We start from the raw sequence: 17,761 nt of genomic DNA on the forward strand, positions 1-17,761 counted from the left end.
GCGTGTGCATGTGTATACGTGTGTGCTTGTTTGTGTGTGTGTGTGTGTGTGTGCGCATCTTAATGTGTATATGAGTGTGTGTGCATACACACATGCGTGCCATTGTGTGTGGCAGGGGTGTTATTACTATAACCCAGTGCTGCGTAGTATCTTCCACTCTCCTCCCTGCTAATGTTTCCAAGTGGGGGGGCTGGTCTGCCTCCCGATCGATACCGGGAGATGTGAAGAGCACAAACATGGCTAATTGTTACAGCCATTGTCTTCTTGTGTCTCCTGACACTTGGGATAGTAGACAGGAACAGGGGAGACGTTGTGTAATGTTGCTACCAAGACACAGATTTACCTGTAGTCTGGGATGTGGGGACTTGGGAGGAAGAAGGGAATAAGGGAAAGAGGGTAAAGCACTGCCTGTTGTTCCAAGTCACTTCATAATTGTACTGACAATGTAGGGCAGGTGGGGAGAGAGGTGTGTGTGTGTGTGTGTGTGCGTGCGTGCTTGCGAGAATATTTGTGTGAAGTTTACGTAGCGTTTGACACAGTACAGAGAGGCAAGGGATGCAGTTTTAGCATAAAACGATTGAAAGTTTTATAGAACAGAGAAAGTAGAAGACATCTGTCTCAGCCCTCTATGAGTTGCGTATGCTAATCCAATCAGTAGCAGTCAATCATATCAGTTCAACCTGGATAGGAAAATGAACAACATAATTGAACTGTCAACCTCAAGTCTGTTGAACCCTTATTTGAACACAACACACACCTTTGTATAATTTGTATGATATATTTTGAAATAAAGTTAAATGTCTAAATTGCTTTCGAGGGATAGAGTGTGTACACAACATTTTTGCATATTTGCTCTGCTTTGAGTTGCAGTTGGTATCGTTGTGTTGTTACTGCTTTGCGGACAAAGATAATTGAGGCTCACCTTACCTTCTGGAAAGATCTAAGGTATAGACTGGTCCCATGAATACAGAATATACACATTTCTCGCCTGACTGGGTTCTGTCTTCACAGAGACAGGAAAAGAGAGAGCGTCTTAAGCATTCAGGAGGGGTGGGTGGGTGTGCGGGTATGTATGTTCTGCCAAGACCTGAGGGCACAGACACAGGTTCAAACTAAAATTGAGGAATGGGGAGAAATGTTCAAACTCTCACTTCAAGGAAACTTTCTCCTTTCTTGTTTTTTCTCTACCTTTCTATCCTTTCTACTGGTGTGTAAGGACTTCGTGGCAAATGCATGTACATGGTAAGAATGATTGCTGAACCAGAGGAARCTTCACCTCGAGAAAGTGCTATCCAGACTAAACCACAAAATAATCAGGTCAAATAGGCACCGAAACAGTCAGAAAGGGTCACAAACCAAAGCACTAACCAGACCAAATATGCCCAAGAATAGACAAAAAAAGCACCAACCAGACCAAACAGATTCTACAAGTGTCAGGAACTCTATTGGAGGGATGCGACGCCATTCTTCCACGAGAAATTCCATAATTTGGTGTTTTGTTGATGGTGGCGGAAAACGCTGTCTCAAGCGTCGCTCCAGAATCTCCCAYAAGTGTTCAGTTGTGTTGAGGTCTGGTGACTGAGACAGCCATGGCATATGGCTTACATCGTTTTCAGGCCCATCAAACCATTCAGTGACCACTCGTGCCCTGTGGAATGTGGCATTGTCATCCTATGAGAGATTAGCATGGTAGCTAAATGAATGGCCAAAATATTGAACTGTCCTGCATTTTTATACATGACCCTAAGGATGATAGGATGTTAATTGCTTAATTAACCCAGGAACCACACCTGTGTGGAAGCAGATTCTTTGTATCCTTCATTTACTTGTGTTTTTCAATATTTTGGCAGTTACCTGTATGTAAGAGAGTAGACAAGACAAACAGCGAACAGACCAAAAACAAGGACAAAGCGTGATGTAACGAACAGTAAAACAGACTAACCAGGTCAACCCAGGACAAACCAGGTCAAACAGGCACTAAACCAGATGAAAGCTAGACTACAAACCAGGATAATCCAGTCCAAAAGTTATTTCCAAACACCACAAGGGAACACACTCTAACAACCCAAGGTAGGATGGGGGGGGGGGGGAATTAAGGATGTGATACTGGGAGATGATACTTCTCTCCCTGCTTCTTCTTTCTCTTCCTCACGGGCCCTACCTTTTTAAAAATAGCACTCGGTAATAGAGGGCCGGGATGGAAGAGGGAAAGGGGACCAGGGATCCTCAGAGGAGGGATACGCAATTTGAGTTTGGGCAGATTGCTTTTCCCCCGCCCGGTACTGATGAGTCGTGGCTATGCACCGGTGGGGGGCTAAGCCCTCCAGCCGCCGGCGCACTGCAGAAAAGAAATCATCATGATGAAATAAAGGAGAGACTCGAGAAAGATCAGCAGGGATTTCAGGTGACAGAGAGAGAGACGGGGAGGGATGGAGGAAGGGAAAGAGGGAAGGAAGGAGGGAGGGAAAGTAGGAATCAGAGAGACAGTATGGGCTGATTGTTGGATACGGTGGATGTAGAGGCACTTGAGACGCCTGGCTCTGGTTGCTAGGGGTCATGGTAACATTGTGGGATTGAGGACTTGTGAGATCTTTGCCAAATGGGTTTTACAGGTTTTTTTGGCAGAAGTAGTGTGGATCTTATTGAACCACTGTGTTTATATGGGTGTCTATAGGGGCCTTTTAGGGGTCTGTGATAGTTGTGGTACCAAAGGCTTAGTGGATTGGACCATGGAACCTGCATGGGCCACTAATACGTTTATTAAATAACCATGTTGTTATGTCACATGTTGTTGTGGCCAGTTGACCAAATGTGGACCTTCAAATGTCCTTTAGAGAGACTAACCCGGGATCTTGAAAATCGTGTCTGTATTTTTCAACCTTCTGTGTGGACTCGACTTGTCAATGTATGGCTTATACATGCTAATATCTGCAGTCTTCTCCCAGCGGAGAGAAATCCTTACATTCTAACATGACATAATTTAGTGCATGAGATCTGTGCACTTGCTCCTGTCATGTAGTGAACACACACTCTGAAACAAGAGGGATTTCCTGGCTGCATGCTGACATAGTTTTATAACAGCGAGAATGAATCAAATACAGTACATCGATGAAATGAATTCTTCTGAAGTTAGAAACATAAAAATGAACGCTCTCTCTCTCTCTCTCTCTCAGGAGGTGAGGGCTCGGCGGAGACTGGGCAGAAGGAGACGTCCACCTGTGACATATGCCAGTTTGGGGCGGAGTGCGATGTGGACGCTGAGGATGTATGGTAAGTAAACCTCAGGGTTAGTGCACAGCTGGCCAACTCATTCAGGAAGTTGACAGCAACAGTCGTACCAACTCAGTAGGCTTGTAGTTCATGTTCACCCTGAGTTAGGAGGCTGGGAGTTCAATCCCCAGGTGGGTCATACTAAATGTCATGGGAGGGATCTGAATCCTGGTCTCCCACGGTAGAAATCAATGTCTTGACCATTAAACCAAGTGAAAATTCCCTTTCCTTGATGTTAAAGTGGCATGCAGGACTACCTCATCACAAGAACATGAGCAACCATGTACTCGACTCATTTCTGCTACATAAAGACTTAAAAAATGGGGAACCGATGCCTTTCTGCACAGCACTCAGCAATAAGCAACTTGATTGGGGTTAAATGAATGAAAGAATGAACAAATTAATAAACGAATGAACCGATGTATTTTTGTGTCTTACCACATTTATGCAACCCTTAATTCCCTTATGGGACACCGTTTATATTGTCAACACTTCAGTGCCACATCAGTCCACCTCTTTTAACCCTAATTCAACTCCATTGACTTCTTCAGCCCCATGGGAGGATAGGCTTTAAAGGGTGGATGGACTGAGTGCCACAGACCAAGAGAGGGAAGGTGGAAAATGTCTTTATCAGACTTAATGGCCCCGACACCTTATCCCCCAACACACACACACACACACACACACACACACACACACACACAACCACACCCCACCTCCCTACACACCATCCCAACACACCACACCATCACACCAACCCACAGCACACAACACACACCACAACCGCCATCCAGCACTAAACAGCACAACAACAACACATAAACACAGCACAACCACACACACACGCGCACACACACATACACAAACACACTCTCCCCATTCCAATCTGTTTGTTTGTGTTTGTGTGTGTGTGTGTGTCCTGCTTCAGTCCCGCTTCAGTGCCACATACATGCTTCACTGCCTCTGTTCCCATCGTTCTCTCTCCGTCTCTTACTATCATTCTCTTTTTATTTCCCTCTCTCTTTCTATATCTGTCTCTCTCCCCCTACTCTCTCTATCCCTCGCTCTCTCCTCCCCTCCCTTCCTCTTTCTGTCCGTCATTCCTTTAGAAGGATTACTCTGAAATATGAGGCTGGGGATTATAAAAAATCAATGTTATATTCTGCAGCAATAAAGTTTATAGCTGTGGTTTTGCACGACATGGAAGAGGCTAGGGAAGGGTGCCGAGTGGTCTAGCCACTGACTGTGTGTGCATGCACGTGATGATGTGTGTTTGTGTGGTGTGTGTCTGCTTGCTTACATATAGGATCAAAGTCTGTGTGTGTGTGTTTGCAAGTGTGTGTGTTTGTGCGTGCATGTAAGTGTATATTTGTGTGTGTGTGTGTGTTTATGTGCTAGAGTGTGTGCCTGCCTGTGTGCGTACCTCTGTCTGCGTTCGTGTATGTGTGCGTTCGTGTATCCGTGTGCATTTGTATGTGCATGTGTTTGTGTGTATATTTTCATGTGTGTGTATGTGTGTGCACGTGTGTGTGCATGACTGGAAGTGGCCGTTAGAGGACAGGTACACAGGAAGCCTGCAGGCAATCATTGAGTTTAGATAGAGGGTAAACCACATGGCACTGTGCAAATCAATAGGACACATCCTACTAAGAAGTGCTCCTCACACACAGGCACACCAATACACGCTCTCTCTCCGTCTCGATATACACAGAGTTTAAAAAGCATTAGGAACACCTGCTCTTTCCATGACTGACTTACCAGGTGATTCCAGGTTGATTATCCCTTATTGATGTCACTTGTTAAATCCATTTCAATCAGTGTAGATGAAAGGGAGGATACAGGTTAAATAATGATTTTTAAGCCTTGAGACAATTGAGACATGGATTGTGTATGTGGGCCGTTCAGAGGGTGAATTGGCAAGACAAAATATTTAAGGGCCTTTGAACGGGGTATGGTAGTAGGTGCCAGGTGCACCGGTTGAGTGTGTCAAGAACTACACCGCTGCTGGGTCAACAGTTTCCCGTGTGTATCAAGAATTGTCCACCACCCAAAGGACATCCAGCCAACTTGACACAACTGTGGGAAGCATTGGAGTCAACATGGGCCGGCATCCCTGTGGAACGCTTTCGACACCTTGTGGAGTCCATTCCCCGACAAATTGAGGCTGTTCTGAGGGCAAAAGGGGGTGCACTCAGTGTATGTTTGTGTCTGTGATTTGATTTKATTTTATTAGGATCTTTTTTAGCCCACCAAGGACAAGTCTTCCAAAAGCCGTGAAGAAATGTAAAAACATACAGAAATGTTTAACAACAATAAAAGCAAAGTTAAAACACAAACACAGATCCACATTCCGATCACCTTTGTATATTACGTGTGTGTGTGTGTGTGTGTGTGTGTGTGTGTGTGTGTGTGTGTGTGTGTGTGTGTGTGTGTGTGTGTGTGTGTGTGTGTGTGTGTGTGTGTGTGTGTGTGTGTGTGTCGTGTGCGTGCGTGCGTGTGTGAGGATGTGTGTGTGTGTGTGTTGTGTGTGTGAGGATGTGTTGACGCAGTGCAGTAGTGCAGTGGTAATGCCTATTGTGGAGAAAGTGAGAAGCTCTATTAAAAATGCATGGCCTACAGACATTATCCTTGATGACCGCCACAGATGGCCACTCGGGATGGCAAGCCTCTGAAAGCATTGCCACTTCTGGGTCTTTGTGTGTGCGCATCCATGTGTATGTGGTAATAATAGGTGGGGGATTGTGTATGCGTTATTTGTTTGTTTGTGAGTGCGAGAGTGTGTGTGCGTATAGGTCATGCATACCATTACACAGTATGTATATCTATATTTCTATGTACGAGAGTGTTTAAGTGTGTGTGGTTATGTGTGTGTTTGCAGTATGCAAATTGGGCAGAGAGCGGGTATGAAGCAAAGCCAGTGCTTTCCTCATAGACGGCTATGGACCAGGGGAAAATAAAAAAGGAGCAGAGTATAATGACAGATTTATAATTACAGTGTCTAACGTTCAGAGCTACTCAGCAAGAACTGTCTAGGGACTGCAATTTTGGTGTAATTTCTGCTGAACATGCTCACTGAGCACTTTGGGTGACACGCGCACACACGCGCGCTAACTCATGCGCGCACATTCTCACACGCTGTCGTCTCACACACACACAGTCAGTCAGACAGTCAGTAAGTCAGTCAGTTATGCACATGTACACATTCACGTACATACATACAGTACCAGTCAAAAGTTTGAACACACCTACTCATTTCAGGGTTTTTCTTTMTTTTTACTATATTCTACTCTGTAGAATAAGAGTGAAGACATGAAAACTATGAAAGAACACATATGGAATCATGTAGTAACCMAAAAAGTGTTAAACAAATGTTTATGTTTATATTTTAGATTCTTCAAAGTAGCCACCCTTTGCCTTGATGCCAGCTTTGCACGCTCTTGGCATTCTCTCAAGAATTCCACATGTGTTATTTCATAGTTTTGATGTCTTGACTATTATTCTACATTGTAGAAAATAGTAAAAATAAAGAAAAACCCTGGAATGAGTAGGTGTGTTCAAACTTTAGACTGGTACTGTACGTGTGCATCCCCCCACACACACACTACACGCTCAGATGAACATAGAGACTTTCCGACTGAGATATAAAGTGAAATTCATGGACAAAATGGTAAACAGAATAGGAAGCATCCAACACAAAGAAACAACTTGAGTCATGCACATAAAGCAAAAACACAAACACCTACACACATACACCCACACACACACACACAAACACTCCGTCTGACACACATACATGTGATAAAACAAACACAATAGGCTACACTCGGCCACAGGCGCTGATTCACTGAATGACAAATCCTGAAGAACTCCAGTTCTCCATCACTCTATTCTTTTTTTGGTGTGACCACTACTGATGCGTCCCACCATCCTTTGCGGCAGGTGTGTGTGTAACATCGACTGCTCCCACATCAGCTTCAACCCAGTTTGCGCCTCGGATGGCCATTCCTATGACAACCCCTGCCAGGTGAAGGAGGAATCGTGTCAGAAGCAGGAGCGGATCGAGGTCAAATACCTGGGCCACTGCCAAGGTGAGATATAGCTACTACAGTATACGAAACGCATTTCTGTATCTCTTTCTTCTTCTCCCTTCTCCTCTTTYTACGTTAATATTTAGTCATTTAGGCCCCATTAATATTCAATGCATTTTAAATTACATTAATATTTGGTCATTTAGGCGACCAATCAATTGCAAATATAAAATGTGTGCTATATTGGAAGTTTCAAACTCCTTACAACCATCAAAACCTCCTCTTGCAGAATATTGACGTGGAAACATGCCTCTCCTTGAATACAATGTTGATATTCTTTATCAGCAATTGGGGCCTTTGCTATTTTCTTTTGTCCAACAATTGATCCAGTGCAAAGCAATACAACACAACCACATCAACAAAACCAAGCATAAATGTGGAGCCCAGCAAATGGAGCCCAGCAATTCATATAATGAAGCATGGGCACTGTGGTTGGGTTCTGTGACTGCAACATTTGTTAGATTTTCATTGCAAATGAAGGGTTTGATTCCATATTTTTCACATTTGCGTTTTTTCATCTGAGATTAAGGCTCCTATTCTATGTGTATGAGTTATGGTTGTTCTCTTACTTTTTGAGGCTTCTGCATATTGATGCATTAACATGAYACTACACCATTCAATGGCAGCCATGTTCGCTCTGATTAACAGAATGGAACAGTATGATCCATTTACATGGCACTTAAACATTCATTTACATTGGGAATATTAAAAAAATACTATGTAACTGAATATCTAGATCTACAACAATATTCAAAATTCTGAAAGTTGGCCCAACTCTCTAAGTATATGTATGGCTGGCTATATCCACTGTCCAGATGGGATGAACATCCTATATGGTTTTTGCCTCAGGCGCAAAACTGAGTCATTTAGCAAATAATTTCCATTATATTTGTCTGTTCAGTCATAAGTTAGATTTCTCTAAATGTTTTCCCACACAATGTAACCTTAATAGGCTACCTTAATAGGCTACTGGCTGCAAACATAGGGAGGCTGCAAACAGTGGGCTGTGTCACTACGACAATAAGAATCAATCCATCCTTGACCGGGAAATTAATTGTGACAGACTTTCAATGCCCTTATTGTACGTTAAATCCTTCCCTAACGTGCATATAATCAAACTCAAAAATCTTCCCTTGATTTAACCTATCGAGAAAATTTGCTTCAAGGGCCTCCCGGGTGGCGCAGTGGTCTAGGGCACTGCATCGCAGCGCTAGYTGTGCCACCAGAGATTCTGGGTTCGTGCCCAGGCTCTGTCGCAGCCGGCCGCGACCGGGAGGTCCGTGGGGCGACGCACTATTGGCCTAGCGTCGTCCGGGTCAGGTAGGGTTTGGCCGGTAGGGATATTCTTGTCCCAGCGACTCCTGTGGCGGGCCGGGCGCAGTGTTATGCTAACCAAGGTCGCCAGGTGCACTGTGTTTCCTCCGACACATTGGTGCAGCTGGCTTCCGGGTTGGATGCGCGCTGTGTTAAGAAGCAGTGCGGCTTGGTTGGGTTGTGTTTCGGAGGACGCATGGCTTTCGACCTTCGTCTCTCCCGAGCTCGTACGTGAGTTGTAGCGATGAGACAAGATAGTAATTACTAACAATTGGATACCACGAAATTGGGAAGAAAAAGGGGGTAAAAAAAAAAATATATTAAAAAAAGTTGCTTCAAGACATTCTCCTGTACTGTTGTATACTTTTTAGCCAGTAGTTCTGAAATTAGCGCTCACAAGCCAAAAGTGGCCCACAAAAATTGCGTACTACGTCACATATGTGCAGATATGTGCACCACCTGATTGCTCTGTCTCTCTCTAGCTCTGCTGTGTGTGCATCTTGCTAGCTGTCACGCAAATGGCGAGGGGCTGAAGCTCATTGGCTGGAAATCGAATTGCTAGGGGACTGGCCCAAATGGGGGAAAATGTAGGGGAAATGTCAGAGCATAGCTTCCAGGAAAACAATCGCTTTCAAACTAGGGATTTCGTGTCTATTATAGTCATTCTGCTCATAGATTATGCATGAATGAACTACACATTGACACATCCAGCCCAAAATGGGTTTAAAAAAGACTAAGTAGACGCCAAAGTTCCGGAGCATGCCTTTAACTGTTAAATGTCCAAAAAATAAAACCCACATTGTATACACTGTTCACCCTCTGGATACAATAAATTGTCGATGTGATATTTGCACAATATCGTTTAAACTAATGAATCATTTTTATATGTATTTATTTATGTATTAATACTTGATTACATGTTTAAAACCCAATTGGGAGACTTTTTCTATTGGGTTTCTGTTGTTGAGGTGAATATACTGTGTAGCGTTTTGTCACAAAACATGATTATTTGTCTCTCTAAAATAAAATGACCTTGCAATATACACTATATATTCAAAAGTATGTGGGCACCGCTTCAAATTAGTGGATTAGGCTATTTCAGCCAGAACCGTTGCTGACTGGTGTATAAAATTGAGCACACATCCATGCAATCTCCATAGACAAACATTGGCAGTAGAATGGGTTGTAAATTGGAATTTGTTCTTAACTGACTTGCCTAGTTAAATAAAGGTTTTTAAAAAGCCTTACTGAAGAGCTCAGTGACTTTCAACGTGGCACCGTCATAGGATGCCACCTTTCTAACAAGTCAGTTCGTAGAAATCTGCCCCGCTATAGCTGTCCCGGTCAACTGTAAGTGCTGTTATTGTGAAGTGGAAACGTCTAGGAGCAACAACGGCTCAGCCACGAAGTGGTAGGCCACACATGCTCACAGAACGGGACCACCGAGTGCTGAAGCGCGTAGCGCTTAAAAATCATCAGTCCTCGGTTGCAACACTCACTACCAAGTTCCAAACATTTACATTTACATTTAAGTCATTTAGCAGACGCTCTTATCCAGAGCGACTTACAAATTGGTGCATTCACCTTATGACATCCAGTGGAACAGCCACTTTACAATAGTGCATCTAATCTTTTAAGGGGGGGGGGGGGGGGGCGGGGGGGGCTAGAAGGATTACTTTATCCTATCCTAGGTATTCCTTAAAGAGGTGGGGTTTCAGGTGTCTCCGGAAGGTGGTGATTGACTCCGCTGTCCTGGCGTCGTGAGGGAGTTTGTTCCACCATTGGGGGGCCCAGAGCAGCGAACAGTTTTTGACTGGGCTGAGCGGGACTGGTACTTCCTCAGTGGTAGGGAGGCGAGCAGGCCAGAGGTGGATGAACGCAGTGCCCTTGTTGGGGTGTAGGGCCTGATCAGCAGCCTGGAGGTACTGAGGTGCCGTTCCCTCACAGCTCCGTAGGCAAGGGCCACCATGGTCTTGTAGCGGATGCGAGCTTCCTGGAAGCCAGTGGAGAGAGCGGAGGAGCGGGGTGACGTGAGAGAACTTTGGGAAGGTTGAACACCAGACGGGCTGCGGCGTTCTGGATGAGTTGTAGGGGTTTAATGCACAGGCAGGGAGCCCGCCAACAGCGAGTTGCAGTAATCCAGACGGGAATGACAAGTGCCTGGATTAGGACCTGCGCCGCTTCCTGTGTGAGGCAGGGTCGTACTCTGCGGATGTTGTAGAGCATGAACCTACACAGGAACGGGCCACCGCCTTGATGTTAGTTGAGAACGACAGGGTGTTGTCCAGGATCACGCCAAGGTTCTTAGCGCTCTGGGAGTAGGACACAATGGAGGTTGTTCAACCGTGATGGCGAGATCATGGAACGGGCAGGCCTTCCCCGGGAGGAAGAGCACTCCGTCTTGCCGAGGTTCAGCTTGAGGTGGTGGTCCGTATCCACACTGAATATGTCTGCCAGACCATGCAGAGATGCGATTCGCCACCTGGTCATCAGAAGGGGGAAAGGAGAAGATTAGTTGTGTGTCGCTCTGCCATAGCAATGAATAGGAGAGACCATGTGAGTTATGACAGAGCCAAGTACCTTGGTGTATAGCGAGAATAGGAGAGGGCCTAGAACAGACCTGGGGACACCAGTGGTGAGAGACGTGGTGAGGAGACAGATTCTCGCCACGCCAACCGTGGATAGGAGCGACCTGTCAGGTAGGACGCAATCAAGCTGGGCCGCGCCGGAGTGCCCAACTCGGAGAGGGTGGAGAGCGAGGAATCTGATGGTTCACAAGTATCGAAGGCAAGCCCGATAGGTTCTAGAAGGAGAAGAGCGAGGAGAGAGAGGTTTAGCTTTTAGCATGTGCGGAGCGCTCCGTGATACCAGAGAAGAGCAGTCTCAGTTGGAATGACTAGTCTTGACAACCTGACTGGATTTGGATCAAGAAGGTCATTTGAGAGAGATAGCGGCGAGAGCTGGCAAGGACGGCACGTTCCAAAGATTTTGGAGAGAAAGAAAGAAGGGATAGCTGGGTCTGTAGTTGATTGACATCGGAGGGATCGAGTGTAGGTTTTTTCAGAAGGGGTGCAACTCTCGCTCTCTGAACGACGGACAGGGTACGTAGCCAGCGGTCAGGGCATGAGTTGATGAGCGAGGTGAGGTAAGGGAGAAGGTCTCCGGAAATTGGTCTGGAGAAGAGAGGAGGGCGATAGGGTCAAGCGGGCAGGTTGTTGGGCGGCCGGCCGGTACAAGACGCGAGATTTCATCTGGAGAGAGAGGGGAGAAAGAGGTCAGGAGCACGAGGCGTAGGGCAGTGTGTGCAGAACCAGCGGGTGTCTCCGTTTGACTTAGCAACCGAGGATCGGATGTCGTCGACCTTCTTTTCCAAAAGGTTAGGTAGCGAAGTCATCTGCCCTAGAGAGGGAGGAGGGGGGGGGCGGGGGCAGGGGAGGGAGGAGGAAGATTCAGGAGGAGGAGAAGGTGGCAAAGAGCTTCCTAGGGTAGAGGCAGATGCTTGGAATTTAGAGTGGTAGAAAGTGGCTTTAGCAGCAGAGACAGAAGAGGAAAATTGTAGAGAGGAGGGAGTGAAAGGATGCCAGGTCGCAGGGAGGCGAGTTTTCCTCCATTTCCGCTCGGCTGCCCGGAGCCCTGTTCTGTGAGGCTCGCAATGAGTCGTCGAGCCACGGAGCGGGAGGGGAGGACCGAGCCGGCCTGGAGATAGGGGACATAAGAATCAAAGGATGCAGAAAGGGAGGAGAGGAGGGTTGAGGAGGCAGAATCAGGAGATAGGTTGGAGAAGGTTTGAGCAGAGGGAAGAGATGATAGGATGGAAGAGGAGAGGGTAGCGGGGGAGAGAGAGCGAGGTTGGGACGGCGCGATACCACTCGAGTAGCGGGCAGTGTGGGAAGTGTTGGATGAGAGCGAGAGGGAAAAAGGATACAAGGTAGTGTCGTCGGAGACTTGGAAGGGAGTTGCAATGAGGTTAGTGGAAGAACATTGCATAAAATGAGTGAGGTCGAGCGTATTGCCTGCCTTGTGAGTGAGGGGGGAAGGTGAGGGGTGAGGTCAAAAGAGGAGAGGAGTGGAAAGAAGGAGGCAGAGAGGAATGAGTCAAAGGTAGACGTGGGAGGTAAAGTCGCCCAGAACTGTGAGAGGTGAGCCGTCCTCAGGAAAGGCTTATCAAGGCATCAAGCTCATTGATGAACTCTCCGAGGGAACCTGGAGGGCGATAAATGATAAGGATGTTAGCTTGAAAGGGCTGGTAACTGTGACAGCATGGAATTCAAGGAGGCGATAGACAGATGGGTAAGGGGAGAAAGAGAGAAATGACCACTTTGGAGAGATGAGATCCCGGTGCCACCACACCCGCGACCAGCAAGCTCTCGGGTGTGCGAGAACACGTGGCGGACGAAGAGAGACGCAGTAGGAGTAGCAGTGTTATCTGTGGTGATCCATGTTTCCGTCAGTGCCAAGAAGTCGAGGGACTGGAGGGAGGCATAGGCTGAGATGAACCTGCCTTGTTGGCCGCAGATCGGCAGTTCCAGAGGCTACCGAGACCTGGAACTCCACGTGGGTCGTGCGTGCTGGACCACCAGATTAGGGTGGCCCGCGGCCACGCGGTGTGGAGCGTTTGTATGGTCTGTGCAGAGAGGAGAGACAGGGATAGACAGACACATAGTTGACAGGCTACAGAAGAGATAAGCTAATGCAAAGGAGATGGAATGACAAGTGGACTACGCGTCTCGAATGTTCAGAAAGTTAAGCTTACGTAGCAAGAATCTTATTGACTAGAATGATTAAAGATGATACAGTACTGCTGAATGGGCTAGCTGCAGTGGCTGCGTTGTTGACTTTGTAGGCTAGCTGGCAGTGCTGCGTTGTTGACACTACCTAATCAAGTCGTTCCGTGAGTGTAATAGTTTCTACAGTGCTGCTATTCGGGGGCTAGCTGGCTAGCTAGCAGTGTTGATTACGTTACGTTGCGTTAAAAGAACGACAGTAGCTGGCTAGCTAACCTAGAAAATCGCTCTAGACTACACAATTATCTTTGATACAAAGACGGCTATGTAGCTAGCTGTGTAGCTAGCTACGATCAAACAAATCCAACCGTTGTACTGTAATGAAATGAAATGAAAATGTGATACTACCTGTGGAGCGAAGCGGAATGCGACCCGGCGTTGTTGAGTGCGGAAGTTCTATTCGGTAGACGTTGGCTAGGCTGTTGGCTAACTAGCAGTGTCTCCTATGTTAAGGAGCGACAAATAGCTGGCTAGCTAACCTCGGTAAATTAAGATAATCACTCTAAAACTACACACTCTAAACTACACAATTATCTTGGATACGAAGACAGCAAAGACAACTATGTAGCTAGCTAACACTACACTAATCAAGTCGTTCAGTTGAGTGTAATAGTTGCTACAGCGTTGATTACGTTACGTTGCGTTAAAAGAACGACAGTAGCTGGCTAGCTAACCCTACGAAACATCGCTTCTAGACTACACAATTATCTTTGATACAAAGACGGCTATGTAGCTAGCTGTGTAGCTAGCTACGATCAAACAAATCCAACCGTTGTACTGTAATGAAATTAAATGAAAATGTGATACTACCTGTGGAGCGAAGCGGAATGCGACCGGGTTGTTGAGTGCGGAAGTTCTATTCGGTAGACGTTGGCTAGCTGTTGGCTAACTAGCAGTGTCTCCTATGTTAAGGACGACAAATAGCTGGCTAGCTAACCTCGGTAAATTAAGATAATCACTCTAAAACTACACACTCTAAACTACACAATTATCTTCCAAACGGCCTTTGGAAGCAACGTCAGCACAAGAACTGTGCGTCAGGAGCTTCGTGAAATGGGTTTCCATGGCCGAGCAGCTGCACACAAGCCTAAGATCACCATGCGCAATGCCAAGCATCGGATGTAGTAGTGTAAAGCCATTGGACTCTGGAGCAGTGGAAATGCGTTCTCTGGAGTGATGAATCACGCTTCACCACCTAGCAGTCCAACAGACGAATCTGCATTTGGCGGATGCCAGGAGAACGCTACCTGCCCTAAGGCATAGTGACAACTGTAAAGTTTGGTGTTGGAGGAATTATGGTCTGGGGCTTTTTTTCATGGTTCTGGCTAAGCACCTTAGTTCCAGTGAAGGGAAATCTTAACATTACAGCATACAATGACATTCTAGACAATTCTGTGCTTCCAACTTTGTGGCAACATTTTGGGGAAGGCCCTTTCCTATTTCAGCATGACAATGCTTCAGTGTACAAAACGAGGTCCATAGAGAAATGGTTTGTCTAGATCGGTGTGGAAGAACTTGACTGGCCTGCACAGAGCCCTGACCTCAACCCCACCAAGCTCCTTTGGTATGAATTGTAACCTAATGTAGGCCTAATCGCCCAACATCAGTGCCCGACCTCACTAATGCTATTATGGCTGAATGGAAACAAGTCCCCGCAGCAATGTTTCAACATCTAGAGGCAAGCCTTCGTAGAAGAGTGGAGGCAGTTATAGCAGCAATGGGGGGACCAACTCCATATTAATGCTCAGATTTTGGAATGAGATGTTCGACGAGCAGGTGTTCACATACTTTTTGGTCATTTAGTATATTTCATGTCATCGTAAGATGAAAAAATAATAGCTCTATCACTTTCACAAGATGTGTCTTCAATCAATGTCAATTTACTTACATTTCCGAAATGGAAATATTGCGTTTTGGAATGAAACCCATCAAATGGATCAATAAAGGTATAATTATATTGTATTGAAGTTTGTATTGCAATAATCAACTGACCATTAAATGGTTTGGATCATTTGAATAAGATAAATCATGATCGCTATAACACATATACTATAAATAAATCTATATCTTATGTTGTTTTGTTATCTTTTAATTGTTTGTTATTCCTTTTATTTTGTTTAATAGAGTGCTCAGAGGATATTTATTATTATAATAATTTGTCTTTTATTTCTTAAACGTTGTCCTAAATATTGTAATCCACATGATACTCTCAAAGATGAGATAATTTAACTCCTAAGTGAGGTACTGTCCTACCCTAGCTACTGGTTCAAGGTCAGTTTTGTGTTTTGACCTGTCATTTTGTCCCTAGCAAGACTCACAGAGTGCTGAACTAGGATCAGTTTTGGCCTGTTAGATCACAATTAATAAAAAATAGACAGCGGGGACCTGACCCTTGATCAGCAATCCTACTTAGACTGTATTATGACTGTGCCTTCTCAGGTGACATCATGACAGGGACCAAAGCCGGAGACGGACACTATGCCAGGAAAGATTACTCAGGTAGGTGGTAAAGTGTGTGTGTGTGTGTCAGATCCATGAATGACGTGAACAATGGCAGACAGTTTAATGTGTGTCCCAAATGGCACTTTTGACAAGGGCCAATATGACTCTGGTCAAAGTAATGCACTATATAGGGGAAAAGGTGCCATTTGGGACGCAGGCCAAATTGAATAACATGTCGACTATTAGCATCAGGGATGTCAGTGGTGGATAAATGTAATTTACACAGCTTTTAATCGGATGAACAGCAGTTACGCTATTATGCTAAATTACTGACACTCACCTTTACCCTTTCAATCCTATAATTTCTATCCCTAACCTTCAGTTCTTCTGTGCTCTGTGCTCTGTGCGTGTGTAGAAGAGAAGCCGGACCAGAGAGGAGAGGTGGCCATAGGCTTGTACATCCCCTGTCCTGAGCACTACAAGAACTACTGTGTCCACGGAGAGTGTGAATATCCCAACATACTGTCTGTGCCGTCCTGCAGGTATGCACACACAGGCCTACACACGGACGCATATGTGTGGACACACATAGCAGTACATAGTGACCAGTGTTGGGGTCGTTACTCCAAAAAAGTTAGATATTTAAGCAATAAGGCATGAGAACCCGGAGATTATCGTGTGATAACTCCTTACTTAGGGCTGATCTTAGGCCCAAGGCTAAGCTTTTTTTTTTAAATGGTTGCCAACATATTAGAAAAGATTAACAACATGTTTTCATTGAAAACATTAATTTAGTGAGTACATTTGTTGAAATGGAATTATGGCATTATGTCGTCATGGCAGTTTGCAGGGATTATCGTGAATACCTGATTTAAATTCTCGTAGGGGGCTTGGGCTAATGCACCTAAATGTGCGAAGTATGATTTAAAAAATGTCCACAATTGATATTTGGGTACAGGACTTGTGTCCTGATATTCTGGTTCTCCGGGAAACATGGTTAAATGGTCCTGTATCTGATAAAGACATTGAAGTAGATGATTATAATGTAGTTGGATGTGACAGATTACAGAAAGGCGGAAGAGTGGCCATATATGTAAAATCTAATTCCATGGCGTCCCAATCTTTAAAATATTTCTGTTCCCAAGAAATTTGAGCTCCTGGTTGTAGTGTCCATAAACCAGAATAAACATGTATTTGTTACTGGGATTTACTGCCCCTCTGCTGCCATGGTTGATGCTATTGGTGCTATATCCGAGTGTTTAACACCTTTTTTGTCCTCAGAGTTGTCCTCACTTAAGTAGTACTTTCACCCTCCTGCTGTGTTCCGGTCGAATTGGACCGATTGACAAGTTTTCTCTCTGAAAAATGTAGTTATTTTAATCTGATTGTCATAAGGTTCCATGACTTTGTTCACAAAAATTACCGGTCATTAGAAATGAATGGGTGAGACTACAATTAGTGTATAAAATTGAGTTCAGGCACATGCCCGTTCATCAGATGGACACCCTTCCTCTCCCAGATGCCCATATCCCCGCATGCATGTGTGTTTGAGCACACACACACACACACACACACACCCACACCTCACTCCGCTTCTTGGCTTCCATGGCAACCCCCACGGGAACCTTTCCCCAATAGAATCTTTCCCCCACGGGAACCACACCTGTTGGCATTCTCACAAACAATCGCAACATTGTTTCAATAATATATAGAACTTTTCTCACAGCTCTGGTGTATAAAGCTTTTTTAAGGCCTTGCTCACAATTCATTCTGTGGCAGCACAATGACCAAACGATATACTGTATGTGAGGCTCTTGATCATATCTTTGATCATGACACTGGTGAGGAGAGTCCTTGTTAAAC

General features: G+C 45.3%; 1 protein-coding gene across 2 annotated transcripts in view; it reads left to right on the plus strand.

The window, feature by feature from the left end:
* Nucleotides 1-17,761, plus strand: part of LOC111959720 (tomoregulin-2-like) — a 132,726-nt gene that overhangs the window by 98,976 nt on the left and 15,989 nt on the right. The window contains exons 5-8 of one of the 2 annotated variants that reach the window (XM_023981501.2): nt 3,174-3,270; nt 7,210-7,358; nt 15,896-15,955; nt 16,314-16,440. In XM_023981501.2, the coding sequence (XP_023837269.1) occupies nt 3,174-3,270; nt 7,210-7,358; nt 15,896-15,955; nt 16,314-16,440 (433 nt within the window). The remainder of the gene's footprint in view (nt 1-3,173; nt 3,271-7,209; nt 7,359-15,895; nt 15,956-16,313; nt 16,441-17,761) is intronic. The other variant, XM_070437698.1, reaches the window with a different exon arrangement.

This window comes from Salvelinus sp. IW2-2015, linkage group LG36 (genome assembly GCF_002910315.2).
Source record: "Salvelinus sp. IW2-2015 linkage group LG36, ASM291031v2, whole genome shotgun sequence".
Lineage (NCBI taxonomy): Eukaryota > Metazoa > Chordata > Actinopteri > Salmoniformes > Salmonidae > Salvelinus > Salvelinus sp. IW2-2015.